Source organism: Balaenoptera acutorostrata, chromosome 15 (assembly GCF_949987535.1).
Source record: "Balaenoptera acutorostrata chromosome 15, mBalAcu1.1, whole genome shotgun sequence".
Classification (NCBI taxonomy): domain Eukaryota; kingdom Metazoa; phylum Chordata; class Mammalia; order Artiodactyla; family Balaenopteridae; genus Balaenoptera; species Balaenoptera acutorostrata.
Window position 1 is genome coordinate 64,439,474 of NC_080078.1, and position 16,517 is coordinate 64,455,990.

Genomic DNA, 16,517 nt, shown 5'->3' on the forward strand with positions numbered 1-16,517 from the left:
AAAACAGACAGGCAACCCATGCTCATTGTCGACTTTCCCTGGCTACCAGGAAGTCAGCCTGCTGTTCTTGCAGCGACCCTTCTCTTTAAGAAACTCTACCTTCCTCACATTCTGCCTTGTGTCTGGAAATTCTTTTCCAACCCGCGCTCAGACCACCACACTAACGTCCCAGAATAGCATCTTATCGGGGTCTGTATGCCAGTTTCTTTTATAGAACAGAGAGGGGGAGGAGGTGAGGAAGTAAAGTAAAAAGGCCATAAGTCTTGCAAACTATCTCATGGCTTGGCCAGAATTGGAGAGGGGATGTGTTAATTTCTTCTTTTCTGTGGCCATTCACAGGTGGGTAGGGTCTGAATGTCTTCCTGTGAGCTGATCAAAAGCACTTTAACATTCAGGCAGAGGGGCAGGGTTCCCCGAGGTAAACCATTATGTATGCTTACAGCTATAGACAGCATCCTCTTAGTGATGACAGTAACAAAAGCATCCAAAAGCAAAGGTTAAAGTAAAAGAAACAGATCCAACATGGAGTCAGATTTTGCTCTTCCCTGTTACACTGTGTACAGTGGAAATATTCAGTCCCTTTTGTAGAGTTGGGGGTCTCAGGCAGTTGGACAGGGGTCTGTATCACAGAGTTGGAGTCAGGTTCAGAAAACAGGGTTGGGAGGTGCCTGTGTGCAACAGGGATGGGGGTCAGTGCGCAGAGTTAGGGGTTCAAATTGAGACAGGCTGGGACCTGGGACCCTTTGCTGCAATGCTGCAATGCTTGCACCTGGACACACGTCTCCCCGAGCAACAAAATACAAAGAAACTATATGGGACTAAAAATAACTGTGTGCATGCATGCACGGTTGGGGCAAATTCTGGACCCAAAAGATACAAAAAGACAACAAAACCCAACTGCCATTTGTGAAGAACCAGGAACAAAAACTGGGTGTTGGGAGCAAAAGCAGGGTACTGCGCATGTCCCCCTGCACACAATACCACCTAAGGGGTGGACAAAACACCTAAGCCACCCCTCCGCCTGACCCCTGGACACACCCCTACCTTCACTCCATATAAGGAACAAGCTTGCCCCCCCTCAGCAAGCAAGCAAGGGAACCTGTCGTTTGCTCTCCCTCCCCACTGCTGCAGCAAGGGCCCCAATAAAGCCTTGCCTAAATTTCTTATCTGGCCTCTAGTCAACTTCTATTCATTGGGGAAAGCCAAGAACCCTGGTTGGTATCAAAATACTGCAGGGATAGGGGTCCACGTGTCCAATAACTGGGTTATCCAGGTGGGGCTGGGGGAGCCCCGGGATGCTGGGGGTCCCACGAGCCATTCCTGGTTTTCTGGTATGGTGGAGGGGCTCCAAGGAGGAAGGAGGGCGCCCCCTAGCGGCCCCGCCGCCGCCGCCGCCGCCGCCACCACGGCTCCCACAATGCTCGCGCAGCCCGGCTTCGGACTCCAGCGGCGGCGGCTCCAAAATGGCGCAGACGATCTTCGAGGCCCTGGAGGGTGAGCGGCGGCGGGGACTGGGGAGGCGGCTGTTCCGCCTTGCGCCCCCTCCCGCCGCGAACTCGCAGCGCGGGGCCCAGGGCGCGTGGCGCCTGCGGGGCGGAGGGCGCCGGGCCGGAACAGCCAGCGGGGCGGGAGGGCCACGGATGGGAACAGCCGCGGGAGCGGAGGTCGGCAGGGGTGGGGGAGCAGTGAGGCCTGAACAGAAGCGGAGTTGAGGCTCAGTGGTGGTGGGGGGTGCATCTCGGGACCGGAACAGCCGCGGGCGCCTAGGCCCGGCGGCGGCTGCGGCGGCGGGTGGGGGGGTGGGGGGGGTGCGTGCAACCGGACAGGCACAGCGAGACAGAGAAGGCCCTGGGGGAGAGCACCGAGAGCGGACCAGCCGTGGACGGCTGGCGCAGCGGGAGGGGAGTCTAGGACCGGAACAGCTGCCGCCGCCAGGGCCCGGGCGGCGCGCGGTTGGGCCTGGGGGGCAGTTTCCTGGAGGGAACAGCCGGGGGATGGTGATGCAGGCCAGGCCGGGAACCGCGAGGCGAGCGTGGCTACACCGCGGACGCGAGGGCTGGGGAGGGCTGCAACCAGGGGGACCGTGGTGCAGCAGCGGCTGCGGGGGGGAGGGGCTGAGCCAGGGGTCCTGACCATTAAGAACTTGTATTGAGCGCCAACTGTGTGCCTCGCGCTCTGACATAGTGTCTTCAATTCAGACCAGGAAAGGATCGGCGCCACCTGTGTGCAAGGCCAGGCCTTGGACAGAAACCAGCAAACACGGGGTGCCTACTTTGTGCACCATTACGGGATGCAGAGTATTATAAACCCAGACCAAGAAAGGATGGGTGCCAACGGTGTGGTTGGCCGGGACGCCAAGTTACCAGACCCAAACGAGCAAACACCGCACCGACTGGTTGTCCCATGCTCTGCAAGATCCTAGGATGTGAATGGTCCTCAGGCTCTGGGAATTGTGAGCTTTGGAGGCAGGCAAACACTGAGAGCCTCCATGTGCACTTGCTAGGAGTTGGGAAGGAAGCCTCAGAGAATTCAGGGCCATGGCACAGAGTTGATGCTGGGGGGATACAGACCCAAGAATGCTCTTGGAGGGATGAGATGAGTATACACATAATTAGAGTGCAAGCTGAAAGTAGGCTGGACCAGTGGTATGTGGCTGAGGCTTTGAGTCCTGCAACTCCCCAGGAGGTCTCAGCTGTGTCTTTTAACATCTTGGAGGATCAGCTCTCTCACCACGAAATGTGTAATCCTCCCCACATCTGGGAAGGTTAAGTTTCAGGAATACTCGTTGGTAAGGGATGTAGAAATTATAGAATTATAGAAAAGGTAAACAGTAAAGATAACCTCAGCTGGTGTTCAGTGCTGTGATGGGTGATGGATGTGGAAGGCCAGGGTCATTGGTGGCTCCCTCTGGGAGGCCGACAGGATGGTGTGAGGCCTGCTTTCTCTCTAGGTTCATGGACTTCCTCAGTGTTTGAATTTTCACTACAAGAATGTGTTCCTGTATTGAGTGATGAAGAAGGTAAAGGAAAAATCAGTTTCTGGGACCGTGTGATGCGCGCTGGGCTAGGAGAAGGGCAGCAGAACTGTGGGTATCCAGAGATGACCCAGGCAGTGGGGACTGCATTTGCAAAGCCCTGGTGGGGAGAGAGGTCTAGGATTCACAGAAGTTCACGTGAGCAGCTAGAGATGAGGCTTCTGAACTTTATCTTGGCATCAGTGTGGAACTAAGAAAGGGTTTTCAGCAGGGGAGCTGCACAAGCTAACGTATGTTTTATAAAGTTCACCCTGGCTGCTCTGAGAACAGACAGGAGGGGTCAGAGTGGCCGTGGGGAGGTGAGACCACTGCGGCTGTCCTGCTGGGAACTGATGGTGGCCTGGGCTCTGGGGACAGCTATGGGGATGGAGGAAAAGTGGATCTGAGAGATATTTGGGAGACAGAATAGACTAGACTTGCTGAAGGACCGGAAATCAGGGTGTGAAGGGAGATAGGTTAAGGGAAGAATCAGGGGGTGCCCCAGGGGCTTTAGCTGGGTGGACAGTGGTGCCCTGTTCTTATTGATGAGGATTACTAGGAGAGGAACAAACTTAGGGATGGGGAATGACACATTTGGTTTGAGTTTTATATAGACAGCATTTTTTTCAAAGACTTAATTTTTTTAGAGCAGTTTTAGGTTTGCACAGTTGAGAGGAAGGTACAGAGACTTTCTGTATACCTTTGATCCTACACATTCATAACCTCCCCTTTAATCAACGTAACTCATCAGAGTGGTACATTTGTTACCAAGGATGAACCTGCATTGACACATCATAACCACCCGAAGTCCATAATTTATCTTAAGTTTCACTCTTGGTGGTGTACATTCTATTGGACAATTGTATAATGACATATATCCATCATTGTAATATTATCATATAGAGTATTTTCACTGCCCTAAAAATCCTCTGTGCTCTGCCTATTCATCCCTCCCCCCACCCCCAGCAACCACTAATCTTTTTATTGTCTCCATAGTTTTGACAGGCAGTATTTTTTATTTTATTTTTAAAAAAATAGTCATTGATTTATTTTGGCTGCACCGGGTTTTAGTTGCAGCATGCAGCATCTTAGTTGCAGCATGCATGTGGGATTTAGCTCCCCCGACCAGGGATCGAACCCGGGCCCCCCGCATTGGGAGCACAGAGTCCTACCCAGGCTGGACCACCAGGGAAGTCCCAATATATTTTTTAAAATAAATTTATTTATTTATTTTTGGCTGCGTTGGGTCTTCATTGCTGCGTGGGCTTTTTCTCCAGTTGCAGGGAGCAGGGGCTACGCTTCATAGCGGTGTGCAGGCTTCTCATTGTGGTGGCTTCTCTTGTTGCGGAGCATGGGCTCTAGGCACGCGGGCTTCAGTAGTTGTGGCTCATGGGCTCTAGACCGCAGGCTCAGTAGTCGTGGTGCACGGGCTTAGTTGCTCCACGGCATGTGGGATCTTCCCGGACCAGGGCTCGAACCCGTGTCCCCTGCATTGGCAGGCGGATTCTTAACCACTGCGCTACCAGGGAAGCCCCCAATATTTTTTTTAAATTAAACTTTTTATTTTGAAATACTTTTTTTTCTGTAGATTCACGTGCTGTTGTAGAAATAATACAGAGTGATTCCATTTATCCTTTACTTAGTTTCCCACAATGTAACATCTTGTAAAACTATCCTATAGTATTATAACCAGTCGACATACAGAACAGTTCTGTCACTACAAGATGTTGCCCTTTTATGGCTCCACCCACCTCCTTCCCCTGCTCCTCATCTCTGATGTCCGGCAACCACACTAATCTGTTCTCCATTTCTAAAATATTATCATTTCAAGAATGTCATGTAATTGGAATCATAAAGTATATAACCTTTGAGATTGGCTTTTTTCACTCATTGTAATTCCCTGGAGATTCATCCAAGTTTTGCTTGTATCAATAGGTTGCTCCTTTTTATTGCTGAGCAGTGCTCCGTGCTATGGATGCACTGCAGTTTGTTTAACTGTTCACCCGCTGAAGGACGTCTGACTTGTTTCCAGTTTTTTACTATTATGAATAAAACTGCTATGAACATTCATGTACAGATTTGCACACAAATGCTGACATACAGTTTTGCATTAGATGATAGAAGATTTACTGAAGCTCCTTCTGGGGGAGCATGAACCCCAGGTTTGAAACTCCAGATATTAGGGAGAACTAAATGAGGGCGAGTGAGGATTCTCAGGGAGAGTGTAAGAGGGAGAGGAGAGAGAGCCAGATGGAAGGAACCCTTCAAAAATAGAAACACTTAGGGGATGGACAGGTGAAGAGAGTAAAGGAGGCTGGGAAAGAGCGAGCAGAGAGGTGGGAGAAGACCCAGGAAGGGTGGCGCCCTGGAGCCCGAGAAGGGAGTGTTTCAAAAATGAATGTCTGATGCTGCCAGGTGGTCTTTGGTGATTCTGGTGGAATCATGGGGGCTTAAGCCCTACTGGAGTGGGTGGAGGAGGATTGGGAGGTGGGCAGAGGAGATGGAGGGTGTAGACAACCCTCATCGGATGCTTGATGTTGAAGGGAGGAGAGATGAGAACATGAGTTCGAGGGAGGCCATTCTAGAGAAACCTGAGTGTGTGTAGCCGCTGCTGGGAAGGAGAAGTTGTGGGCACACTGTGAGATGGGCCAGCTGGTGGAGAACGGCTTCTGAAGGAGCAGGAGGAGATGGAGAGAAGGGCTGGCCTCAGGAGGCGCACAACCTGCAATGTGACAAGGGAAAGTATGGATTCAGTTTGGCTGCAGGAGCTAATGGTTCTAATTGCCTTTCAGTAGAAGCTGGGGCCAGTGTCCAGGTGAGAGGTTGGCTGTGAGAACAGAGAGAAGGAGGCGCCCTCTGGGTTACTGGGGGGGGGAGGGGGAGGCAGTGTGCCTTGGTGGCCACTTAGATGTGAGGAGGCCTGTCTTCCAGCTGGTGACACGGCTGGACAGTGTACTACTGAGAACCTCAACAGTGACAACTGGTTGGAAAACATGGACGTAGTCAGCTTCTCAAGAGTCCCCCCGACCACAATCCAGATTATGCTGTTTATTGAGGAACTGAAAAAATAAGCACACATTGGAAAACAAGAGAAGCCCAAGTGCAAACAGATTTGTGGGATTTGTGGGGTGTGGATGGGGAAGACTTAGTAACATGATTTCCAGAGGGGTTGTTGCATTTCGGATTAGACTCAGCCATGAGTAAGAGAGAAGCCCAACCTAGCAGTGGCTTAAACAGGCTAGAAGTTTATTTCTCTTATGCGGGAGTCCAGAAAAAGGCAATCTAGAGCTGTGACAGTGGCTGTGTTCTACAAGGTCCTCAGAGACCCAGAATCTTTCCAGTCTTTTGCCCTGTAGTGCCCTTGTCCTCATGATCTGGGATGGTGGCTAGAGTTCCCACCATCGTCTTCTTGTTCTAGGAAGCAGGATGGAGGATTGGACAAAGAAGGGGGTCACATACCAGGCAGCTTTTAAGAAAACTTCCCCAAAGCTCCTGTTGACCAGAACTTAGACATTCTCTAGCTGCAAGAGTGGCTGGGAAGTGTAATCTTTATTCTGGGGCCATGTTCCCAGCCAAAAATCTTGGGTTCTATTCCAATAGAAGTTGGAGAGAAAGCATATCAGGGCACAGACAGACATTTTTGCCATGGGGGCCTTGCAATGGGTCTGGCTTGTGAGGGTGAAGTCAGAGCAGGATGCTGGGCCCACCTTCCAGAAAGGCTGCTTTTCTTTCTTCAGGAATGGACAATCAGACTGTCCTAGCTGTCCAGTCACTGTTGGATGGCCAAGGAGCAGTTCCTGATCCAACAGGCCAGAGCGTCAATGCACCCCCTGCTATCCAGCCACTGGGTGAGTATCTGCTCAGGTTCACCAGTGGGAATGGTAAGTAGCTTCCTGTGAAAACAGGTGGGGCTGATGAGGGGGTGTGGGAGTGAACTGCCCACTGTGGTTCCCAGGTTGTCCTTTCATGTCTGAAGCCTCTCCCCTTCCTCCCAGCCTGAATCTTCAGGCTCAGACTTTTCTCTGCTTAGCTCTGAGGACAGTCTTTTTCAGTCACTTAGTGAATGTGGGGATCATGACAGAGAATGACTAGGAGCCCCGATGCTTAGCAATGCTTGTACCGTTGACCCAAAGTCATTTCTCAGCTTTCCCTCAATGAGGCTAAGCACGAATCTCTCCAATTTACAGCCCAGGCCCTTGCGACACAGAGAGGGCAAGGAACTTCCTTTAGAGCCCTGTGTGAGTCTGTGTGTTCATCCATTCATTCTACAAAGATTTTTGAGTACTTGGGAACCATGCTGGGGACAGAGAGACACACACCTGAGTTTGAATCCTTGTTCCCATAGTTTGGCTCTGTGACCTTGGGCAAGTGAGTTAACCTCTCTGTGCCCTCAGTTTCCACATCTGTAAAATGGGGATAATAGTCCTACCTCATAGGAATCTTGTGAGGGTACTTGGGATTCAGTTTTAGCTGTCATAAATAAGAAATGCAAGTTTCTTGTAGTTTGTACAAGATTAAAGTTTATTTCTTTGTTGCATGAAGTCCTGATGACTCAGATCCCTTCTTTCATATGGCTCTGCTGCTCTCAGCATGCGGTCCAAGATGGCTGCTCCAACCTCCCACTTTCATTTCCACACTCCAGCCAACAGGAAGGGAAGAAAGAAGGAAGTAGAAGTCATACCCCTTCCTTTTAGGAGGAAGTTGTGTAGACAGTATACTTCTCCTCTTCTCCTATTGGTCAGAATTCAGTCACATGACATGTCTAGCTGCAAAAAAGTCTGGGAAATATGGTCTTTAACTAGATGGCCATGTTTCTCACTAAAATTTGTATTACTTTTTAAGAAGGAAGAGTGAATATTGAATGACAATTAGACATTTCTGCCACAACATACCAAGAGCTTGGCACAGTGCATGGCCTGTGGTGGGCCTTCAATAATGGATGGTGTTAACTGTAGCTAATCATTGATTTAGTTTTTCATGCATTCAGCAGACATCCACTGAAGGCCTCCTATGTGCCCAGAAAATATTGTAGTTATGATGATAAATAAGAGATATTTCCTTCCCTTAGGAAATATGGTGGTGATGGGAAAAATGTGATAAGAGAGGCTTGCCCAGAGGAAGGAACTGTGAACACTCTTGAGGAGGGCTTCCTGGAGGAGGTGACATCTGAGCTGAGCCTTGCAGAATGAGTTGTTCTGAGAGAGGCAGCTTGGCAGGGAGGACAGGGGATGCAAGGGCACTGAGGAGTGTGATCATGCTGCCCATTTGGGGACTGGTGAATAAATTCAGGCAGGATAAAGATTCTGAATGTCTCAACTTTGAAGCGAACCCACCTTACGATTTCCTGATTTCTAATTTTTTGATTCCTGGGTGAACCTGGCTGGATATTCCCGCAGGTGCCAGCGTGGTTTGAAAGCTCGTAGGAAGCACAGAGTTGATGCTTGACCCTCGCACGTCGAGTCATGGAATGCCGTTAGTTTGCCTTTCTCATGGTCCAGCCACGGGCCTCCCATTTCTCACTGTATGCCCCCTCCTTTTTTCTTGCTTTTTTTCGTTATTTCCCTCCCTCTGCTGCTCTGTGGGCATGACCCTTAGATGATGAGGATGTCTTTCTCTGCGGGAAGTGTAAGAAGCAGTTCAACTCGCTGCCGGCGTTTATGACCCACAAGCGGGAACAGTGCCAGGGGAGTGCCCCGCCCCTGGCCACAGTCTCACTGGCTACCAACAGCATCTACACACCTTCGGCAGCACCCACAGCAGTCCAGCAGGCCCCACCTCCTGCCAATCGCCAGGTATTTATCCATTCGTTTGTTCATTTATCTAGTCAAGTCTTTTTTGAGTACCCACTGTGTGTCAGGCACTGTGTGGGCACTGGGGGTACAGGGGTGGACAAACAGACCAGGTCACTGCCTTCATGGCATTGAGTGAGATAGATAGTACCCAAACAGATGTGTAGAGATGTACTTTTCCGAGGATAAGTGCAGAGAGATAGGGGATGTCAAGACAGGGATGGGAGGTTTTGCCCTTTTGTATGTGGTGCTCTGGGATGAGCTCTGTGAAGAGGTGACATTTGTGCAGAGACTTAGGGAGGTGAGAAATAGTCATGAAGCTACTTTGGGGACGAATATTCCAGGGGGCCTGATCAGCAAGTGCAAAGGCCCTGAGGCGGAAGCGTGCTGGCTTTATTCCAGGAACAGCAAGGAGGTGAGAGTGGCTGGAGCTGAGTGAGTGAGTGAGGAGGGTGAGAGGTGATAAGGTCAGAGAGGCAATAGGGGGATCCTGGCAAATCGTATCGGTCTGTGGGCTTTTACTCTGCATGAGATGGGAGCCATTGGAGGGTTTTGAGCAGAAGAGGGATATAGTCTGATTTACACTTTAGCTAGGTCACTGTAGCTGCTGTAGACAGTAGATTTTGATGGGAGTCAAGAGAGAAATCCAGGAGACTGATTAGGGTGCTACTGTACAAATCCAGACAATGGGTAGTGGTGGCTTGACCAGGATAGTGGCAGTGGAGGTGGAGAGAAGGGGTGAGATTTTCGAAATATTTTGAAGGTGGAGCTGACAGAGCTTGTGGTTGGATTGGATGTAGGGTGTGAGATTAAGAGGAGTCAAGGATGACCAGAGTTGGAGTTGCCATTAACCGAAGTGGGGAAAACAACAAGGAGAAGGTTTTGGGGGGGATGTCAGGAGTTCAGCTGCTCATGTTGAATTTGAGATGCCCATTGGACCTTTAAGTGGAGGCAGTGAAGGTGCAGACAGATATACAAGTCTGGAGGTCACAGGGCAGGCTGGGGGTATCTGGAGAAGCTTGCAGAGTTCTCAGTCAGGAACACAGTTCTGGAGCAAAGACACCCTGGGTGGGAGCTCAGAGGGATTAAAGACTCCTCATAAAGAGGGCTGGGCATGTCCCAGGATGCCAGGTCACGGGGTCAGGTTTCCCTCTGGCTTCCTCTTGTCTCCTTATTCCTCTAAAACATTATCTTCACCCATTGTATAGACATAATTCCTGCCATCAAGATAAAAACGTTCACCTCCAGATCCATAGGACATGTACGTTTAAACTTTTCAAGTTACCATAGACATCTTCTAACACAGAGCAGTCGTTTTCTCACTCCTTGATTATGAGTTTTGTTAGTAGAAAATGTTCCCTCTCCCCCCACTCCCTTTTTTTTTTTTCCATAGGAGAGAGGGAAATTCTTCCAGTCCTGGGCAAGGAAAAAACTTTAGAACACATTCGGTTGGTAATGGGCAAACACGAATCCCTCTGCCTAAGTGAGTTGGATGGACATGGAAATGATTTCCCATTTTTTGTCTCAGCCTAATGCATGTGACATTGTAAAAATACATGTCACTGCCTTTCCTGGCTGTGACATGGGGTGTGTCCCTAAACTGCCTGGGTTGTCCTTGCTTGGTTGAGGGCAAGGACATCGTGTTTGAGCAGGGACTCTGGGTTCAGGGGCCCAGTTGCTGCTGTCCCCAGGGGTCCTGCAGACAGATGACTTAGGAAGATGCCAGGAAAGAAAGGCAACAAATAAACAAAACAAAACACGCTTTACATCTACTGACAGGAATAGTCACTGCATGTTTGACACCCTCTTGTAAGGTCTGCCTTTCATCCTTGCTGTTAACCTGAGAGCATATTATTATACTTTCGCACAGGAATTACATAGTAGTATTGTTTTCGATTTTTAAAGATGAGAATATATAATGTACATGTTATTATATAATTTGATTGTCCACGCAATACCTCTTACTTGCTCTCTATAGTATTCTATCCATGACTATATTGTATTTTTTGATCTATTCTCCTATTGATGGACATCAAGGTTACTTCCAGTTTTTCACTATTAGAAACAAGGCTGTGCAGAGTACTCTTTTTCTGTGGACTCCCTGTGGACAGGTGTGAGTGCTTCTCTAGGATAGAGGCCCGGAAGGATTGTTGCTGGGTCACAGGGTATATGCCTTACATGGAGGTGTGACTTATTCTCCTTGTTTGATAGACGAGGAAATGGAGGTTGAGAGAGGTGGAGTGACTTTCCCAGGGTCACATGGCAGGGAGAAGTAGCAGAAGTGGAAATAGAATCCAGGTCTGTGGGACTCCAGAACCCACATCTTTTGCATCATGCCATCTGCTTCCTTTCCACAGCCTCAGACATGTTCTTTCTCTCCCTTCCTCTCCCTTTCTCTCTCTCTCTCTCTCTCTCTCTCTCTCTCTCACTGTCCAGATCTCCACGTACATTACCGTGCCCCCATCCCCACTGATCCAGACCCTGGTGCAGGGGAACATCTTGGTAAGCGATGATGTGCTCATGTCTGCCATGTCGGCCTTCACGTCCCTGGACCAGCCCATGCCCCAGGGCCCCCCGCCTGTGCAGGTAAGGAGGTGGCCAGTTTCTCACGGGATCTTGATTCTAGGCCTGCATGTTGACTCCTGCAGATCCAGAATCTTGTAGAGAGAAGGGGGCTTGGCCCCAGCTCTCCCTCAAGCTAAGGAGGACTGTCAACTTCCCCTTGGCCAGCCCTGCTGTGGCTGGGGAAGCTGCCGCATTCAGCTGGGACCCAGAACATGACTTTGGGGTTTCATAGCCACAGTCCAGTTGTTTGGACTCCTATTTTTATTCTTAACAGAAGTGTTCCATGTCCATTAGAAAAACACTAGAAAGTACACAATAGAAAAGTAAAAAAAAAAAACAAATTAAAAAAAAAATTATTCTTAACCTGGAAAGTAGAGAGCCATGGCAACTGACTGAATTTACAATTCTTGGTTGGATCCTGTATTGGGTGGGGCATAGGGGAAGTGGTAAAGGCCTTATTGGGACACTTGGGGAGGTTAGAATTTGGAGGAATCTGAATATTTTATTTTATTTATTTAAAAGAATATTTATTTATTTGGTTGTGCTGGGTCTTTAGTTGTGGCAGGTGGGCTCCTTAGTTGAGGCTCGCCAGCTCCTTAGTTGCAGCACATGGGCTCCTAAGTTGTGGCAGGAGGGCTCCTTAGTTGTGGCATGTGAACTCTTAGTTGTGACATGCATGTGGGATCTAGTTCCCTGACCAGGGATTGAACCCAGGCATCCTGCATTGGGAGCATGGAGTCTTAACCACTGCGCCACCAGGGAAGTCCCAGAATCTGAATATTTTAGATAATAGTATTATATCAATATTCAATTTCCCATGCACGATCATTGAATTGTGGTTATATAGGAGAACGTCCTTGTTCTTAGGAGATGCATCTGAGTACAGTTTTAAGGAATAAAGTGTCGTGATGTCTGTAACTAACTTTCAAGTGGCTTGACAAAGCACAAATATGTGTATGTGTGTGTACACACACACACACACACACACAGAGACGTTGCAGATGTGGCAAAATGGTAACAACTGGTGAATTAGATGAAGTATAAAGACTGTTCATTGTATTCTTTTTGCAACCTTTCCGTAGGTTTGAAACTTTACAGAATAAAAATTGGGAAATCAGGGAATTCCTTGGCGGTCCAGTGGTTAGGACTCCACGTTTTTACTGCCAAGGGCCCGGGTTCAATCCCTGGGTGGGGAACTAAAGTCCCACAAGCCCGACGATGCTGCCAAAAAAAGAAAAAAAGAAAAAATTGGGAAATCAATCAATCAGTCAATCACCCTCACTCTCTCTACCCAAAGAAAACACTGCCAAAACTTTGGTGTCTGGCTTTCCTGACCTTCGAATGCACATAGAGGGACTTCCCTGGCGTTCCAGTGGGAAAGACTCCACGCTCCCAATGTAGGGGGCCCAGGTTCGATTCCTGGTCAGGGAAGTAGATCCCACATCCATGCCGCAACTAAGAGTTCGCATGTCGGGCTTCCCTGGTGGTGCAGTGGTTAAGAATCTGCCTGCCAATTCAGGAGACGTGGGCTCGAGCCCTGGTCTGGGAAGATCCCACATGCCACAGAGCAACTAAGCCTGTGCACCACAACTCCTGAAGCCCGCGCGCCCTAGAGCCAGTGCTCTGCAACAAGAGAAGCCACCTCAGTGAGAAGCCTGTGCACCACAACAAAGAGTGGCTCCCGCTCGCCGCAACTAGAGAAAGCCTGTATGCAGCAGTGAAGACCCAATGCAGCCAAGAATAAACAAACAAATAAATAAATAAAAGAGTTCGCATGCCACAGCTAAGGATCCCATGTGCTGCAACTAAGGAGCCCTCGAGCTGCAACTAAGAAACCTGCCTGCTGCAACTAAGGAGCCGGCCTGCCACAACTAAGACAGTGCAACCAAATAAAATATTTTAAAAAAAAGAAAAGAAAAGAAAAGAAAGACAGATGTGTATATTTTAAATATATTTATTTAAAAAGCTATTTCTGGGACTTCCCTGGTAGTGCAGGGGTTAAGAATCTGCCTGACAATGCAGAGGACACGGGTTCGAGCCCTGGTCTGGGAAGATCCCACATGCCGTGGAGCAACTAAGCCCGTGTGCCACAACTACTGAGCCTGCTCTCTAGAGCCCGCGAGCCACAGCTACTGAGCCCGTGTGCCACAACTACTGAAGCCTGTGTGCCTAGAGCCCGTGCTCCGCAACAAGAGAAGCCACCGCAATGAGAAGCCCGTGCACCGCAATGAAGAGTAGCCCCTGCTCACCACAACTAGAGGAAGCCCGCGCGCAGCAACAAAGACCCAACGCAGCCAGAAAAAAAAAAAAAAAGGCTATCTCTGGGCTTCCCTGGTAGCACAGTGGTTAAGAATCCGCCTGCCAATGCAAGGGACACGGGTTCGAGCCCTGGTCCGGGAAGATTCCACATGCTGTGGAGCAACTAAGCCTGTGCGCCACAACTGCAGAGCCTGCGCCCTAGAGCCTGCGAGCCACAACTACTGAGCCCACGCACCTAGAGCCCGTTCTCCACAACAAGAGAAGCCACCGCAATGAGAAGCCCATGCACTGCAACGAAGAGCGGCCCCCACTTGCCGCAACTAGAGAAAGCCCGCGCGTGGCAACAAAAGACCCAAACGCAGCCAAAAATAAAAATTAAATTAAAAAAAATATGTACATATCTATATATATACACACATCTATATAAATGGGTCAGGCTATATGCACTGTTCTGGAACTTGCTTTTCTTACTTTGCCTTTTGTATAACATCATTCTGTCTCTGTGCCTACAACCCTACATCAGTATTTCCCAAAGTGTTCCTTAGAACAGTGGCTCCTTGGGATTTTCCAATAGAAAAAGGATCCCTGGTCAAACCAGGCTGTGAGGGAGGCATTCTGCCTCTTCCCTTGCTCTGTCCCTGGGTTCTTCCTGCAGTAAAGAAATACTTTTGGTTTTGTCACCCCAGATTTTTCTCTAGACATATATGACTATGGAACCCAAGGAACAGCAATGAAGAGAGACACCCTTTATGAAATATTGATCAGCACCATCACTTTAACAACCGCAAAGGGTTTTGTTCCATTCCATGTGGATGGACCATTCTCTGTTTAGCCAGGCTTCCATGGAAGGACATTTAGGTCATTGCCATTTTTTGCTGTTATAAAAACTCCTGGAATACCATCCACATATAGTTATCTTTGCCCACCTACTTGATTATTTTTGTAGAATCAATTTCTAGAAGTCATTGGCTGTGTTTCGGGGATCTATGGCCACCAGCACATTTGGTGACTCTCTAGAAAGACCCAGAACTCAGGATGGTTGTGCTCGTGGCTGTGGTTTATTAGGTAAAAGGATACACAGCAGGATCAGCAAGGGAAGAAGACCCAGCAGCTGAAGTCTGGAGAAAATTGACGTTCTTCCAAGTCTCCAAAGTTCTCTCTCTCAGGGGAGTGGCGGGGCTGCATAGAGCATGCATCTTCCTTCAGCAGAAAAGAGCAGTAACACGTGCCTAGTGTTTCTGCCAGGGAAGCACACCTACGACTCTAAGGCCAGGGCTTTTATTGGGGATCGGTCACGTAGGCACCCAGCCACAAACCAAAATTCCGGACCCCGACATGGGAAGGAGGGGTTCACCATAAATCACATTGTTTGTGCAAACAGTCTAGGTGGGTTGTTGTAGGGTCAGTGCCCAGGTGGGCAAAATAGCCTTATTAACGTAGGAAACCTTCTACGAGGCACATTCTCAGATGCCAGTTCAGAGTCAGTCCTACAAGCAAGCCCTTCTAAAGACAACAACAATTAGGCCTGCTCTGTGAGCTCATTTCTGCACAAGCTGGGCCATTTTTGCTGACTTTCATGGAGAAAAGGGATAGCAACGCCAGACTGATGGCTCCTCGAATTCTCCCATGACTTTGTTTCCATGCCCCCTCTCAGCCCCGTCCTCTGAGCTGCCTGAGTGGCTCTTCTTTCCGCATGGCTGGCTAAGGCAAATGTCCTTCCCCACTGATAAATCAGACAGCTGGTATCAAGAGGCTATGACACTTTAATTTTCTCTTCTGATTTCAGAGTAGCCTGAACATGCATTCCACGCCGAGCTACCTCACCCAGCCTCCACCTCCTCCTCCACCCCCTCCACCACTGCCTCCACCTCCACCCCCCCAGCCTCCACCACCCCCATCCCAGAGCCTGGGTCCCTCCGGGCGTCCCAACCCCGGCGGGAATGGCGTGGTGGAGGTGTATAGTGCCACAGCACCCCTGACTGGGAATGGAACGGTGGAGATCCAGGCATTGGGAATGCAGCCCTACCCACCCCTGGAGGTGAGCAGACGCTGGGGCTTGGGGTGAAGGGGGAGAAAGTGGTCATGGTCATCATGGGTAACCTGAACCTTTTCTGAACACCAGCTGTGTGCCAGACACTGCTAGAGATACCGTGGAGGGCAAAACCAGATCGAGCTGTTATACGTGTAAATGTAAAATGCAAACCACGAGAAACTGGAATGAAGTAGAGGTTGTAGCAGAAATACAAGCTGCCCTCAGGGAGTGCTCAGGACAGTCAAGAGAATACCTGCTTTTTGGGGAAAGGATTCCAAAAAATTACATATGCGAGTGTCTCATATTTTTTAACAAGCTAGGTATATTGGTTAGCTATAGCTGTGTAAGAAATATCCACCAAACCTCAGTGGTATATAGGAAAAAGTATTTATTTTTCTCATGTCTACAGTGGTCAGCTTGGCAACTGCTGATCTTGGCTGGGTTCTCCCACATGTCTGGAGGTTGACTGGCGTCCGCTGCTCTAAAATGGCCCGGTGTGGGATAAGTCTGGTGGGGTGACCCGGCTCTGCTGCATGCATCTTTCATTCTCCAGCAGTTTAGCCAGGCATGTTCTCACCACAGTGGTGGACGTGCAGTAATGCAAGCAGAAATGCTCAAGACTTCTTGAGGCTTAGGCTTGTAGGTGATACAGTGTCACTTCCGTTGGTCAAAGCAGGTCACAAGGCCAGCTTAGATTTAAGAAGTAGGGAAATAGGTGCCACCTCTTGATGGGAAAAGCTGCAAGTCACACTGTAAAGGGCCTGGGTACTAGAAGAGGTAAAGAATTGAGGCCATTCAGTCAATATACAGGCATACCTTGTTTTATTGCACTTTGTAGATATTGTGCTTTTTTTACAAA

The 16,517-nt window shown here is 49.2% G+C and overlaps 1 protein-coding gene across 2 annotated transcripts in view; it reads left to right on the forward strand.

Moving 5' to 3' along the window:
* The first annotated feature begins 1,407 nt into the window (after nt 1-1,407).
* The window catches only part of ZNF341 (zinc finger protein 341), a 42,163-nt gene continuing 27,053 nt past the window's right edge, over nt 1,408-16,517 (forward strand). The window contains exons 1-5 of one of the 2 annotated variants that reach the window (XM_057530046.1): nt 1,408-1,494; nt 6,751-6,861; nt 8,609-8,805; nt 11,239-11,388; nt 15,413-15,664. In XM_057530046.1, coding sequence (XP_057386029.1) covers nt 1,464-1,494; nt 6,751-6,861; nt 8,609-8,805; nt 11,239-11,388; nt 15,413-15,664 — 741 coding nt within the window. In that variant the 5' untranslated portion in view covers nt 1,408-1,463. Of the gene's footprint in view, nt 1,495-6,750; nt 6,862-8,608; nt 8,806-11,238; nt 11,389-15,412; nt 15,665-16,517 lie in introns of those variants that run through there. The other variant, XM_028169267.2, reaches the window with a different exon arrangement.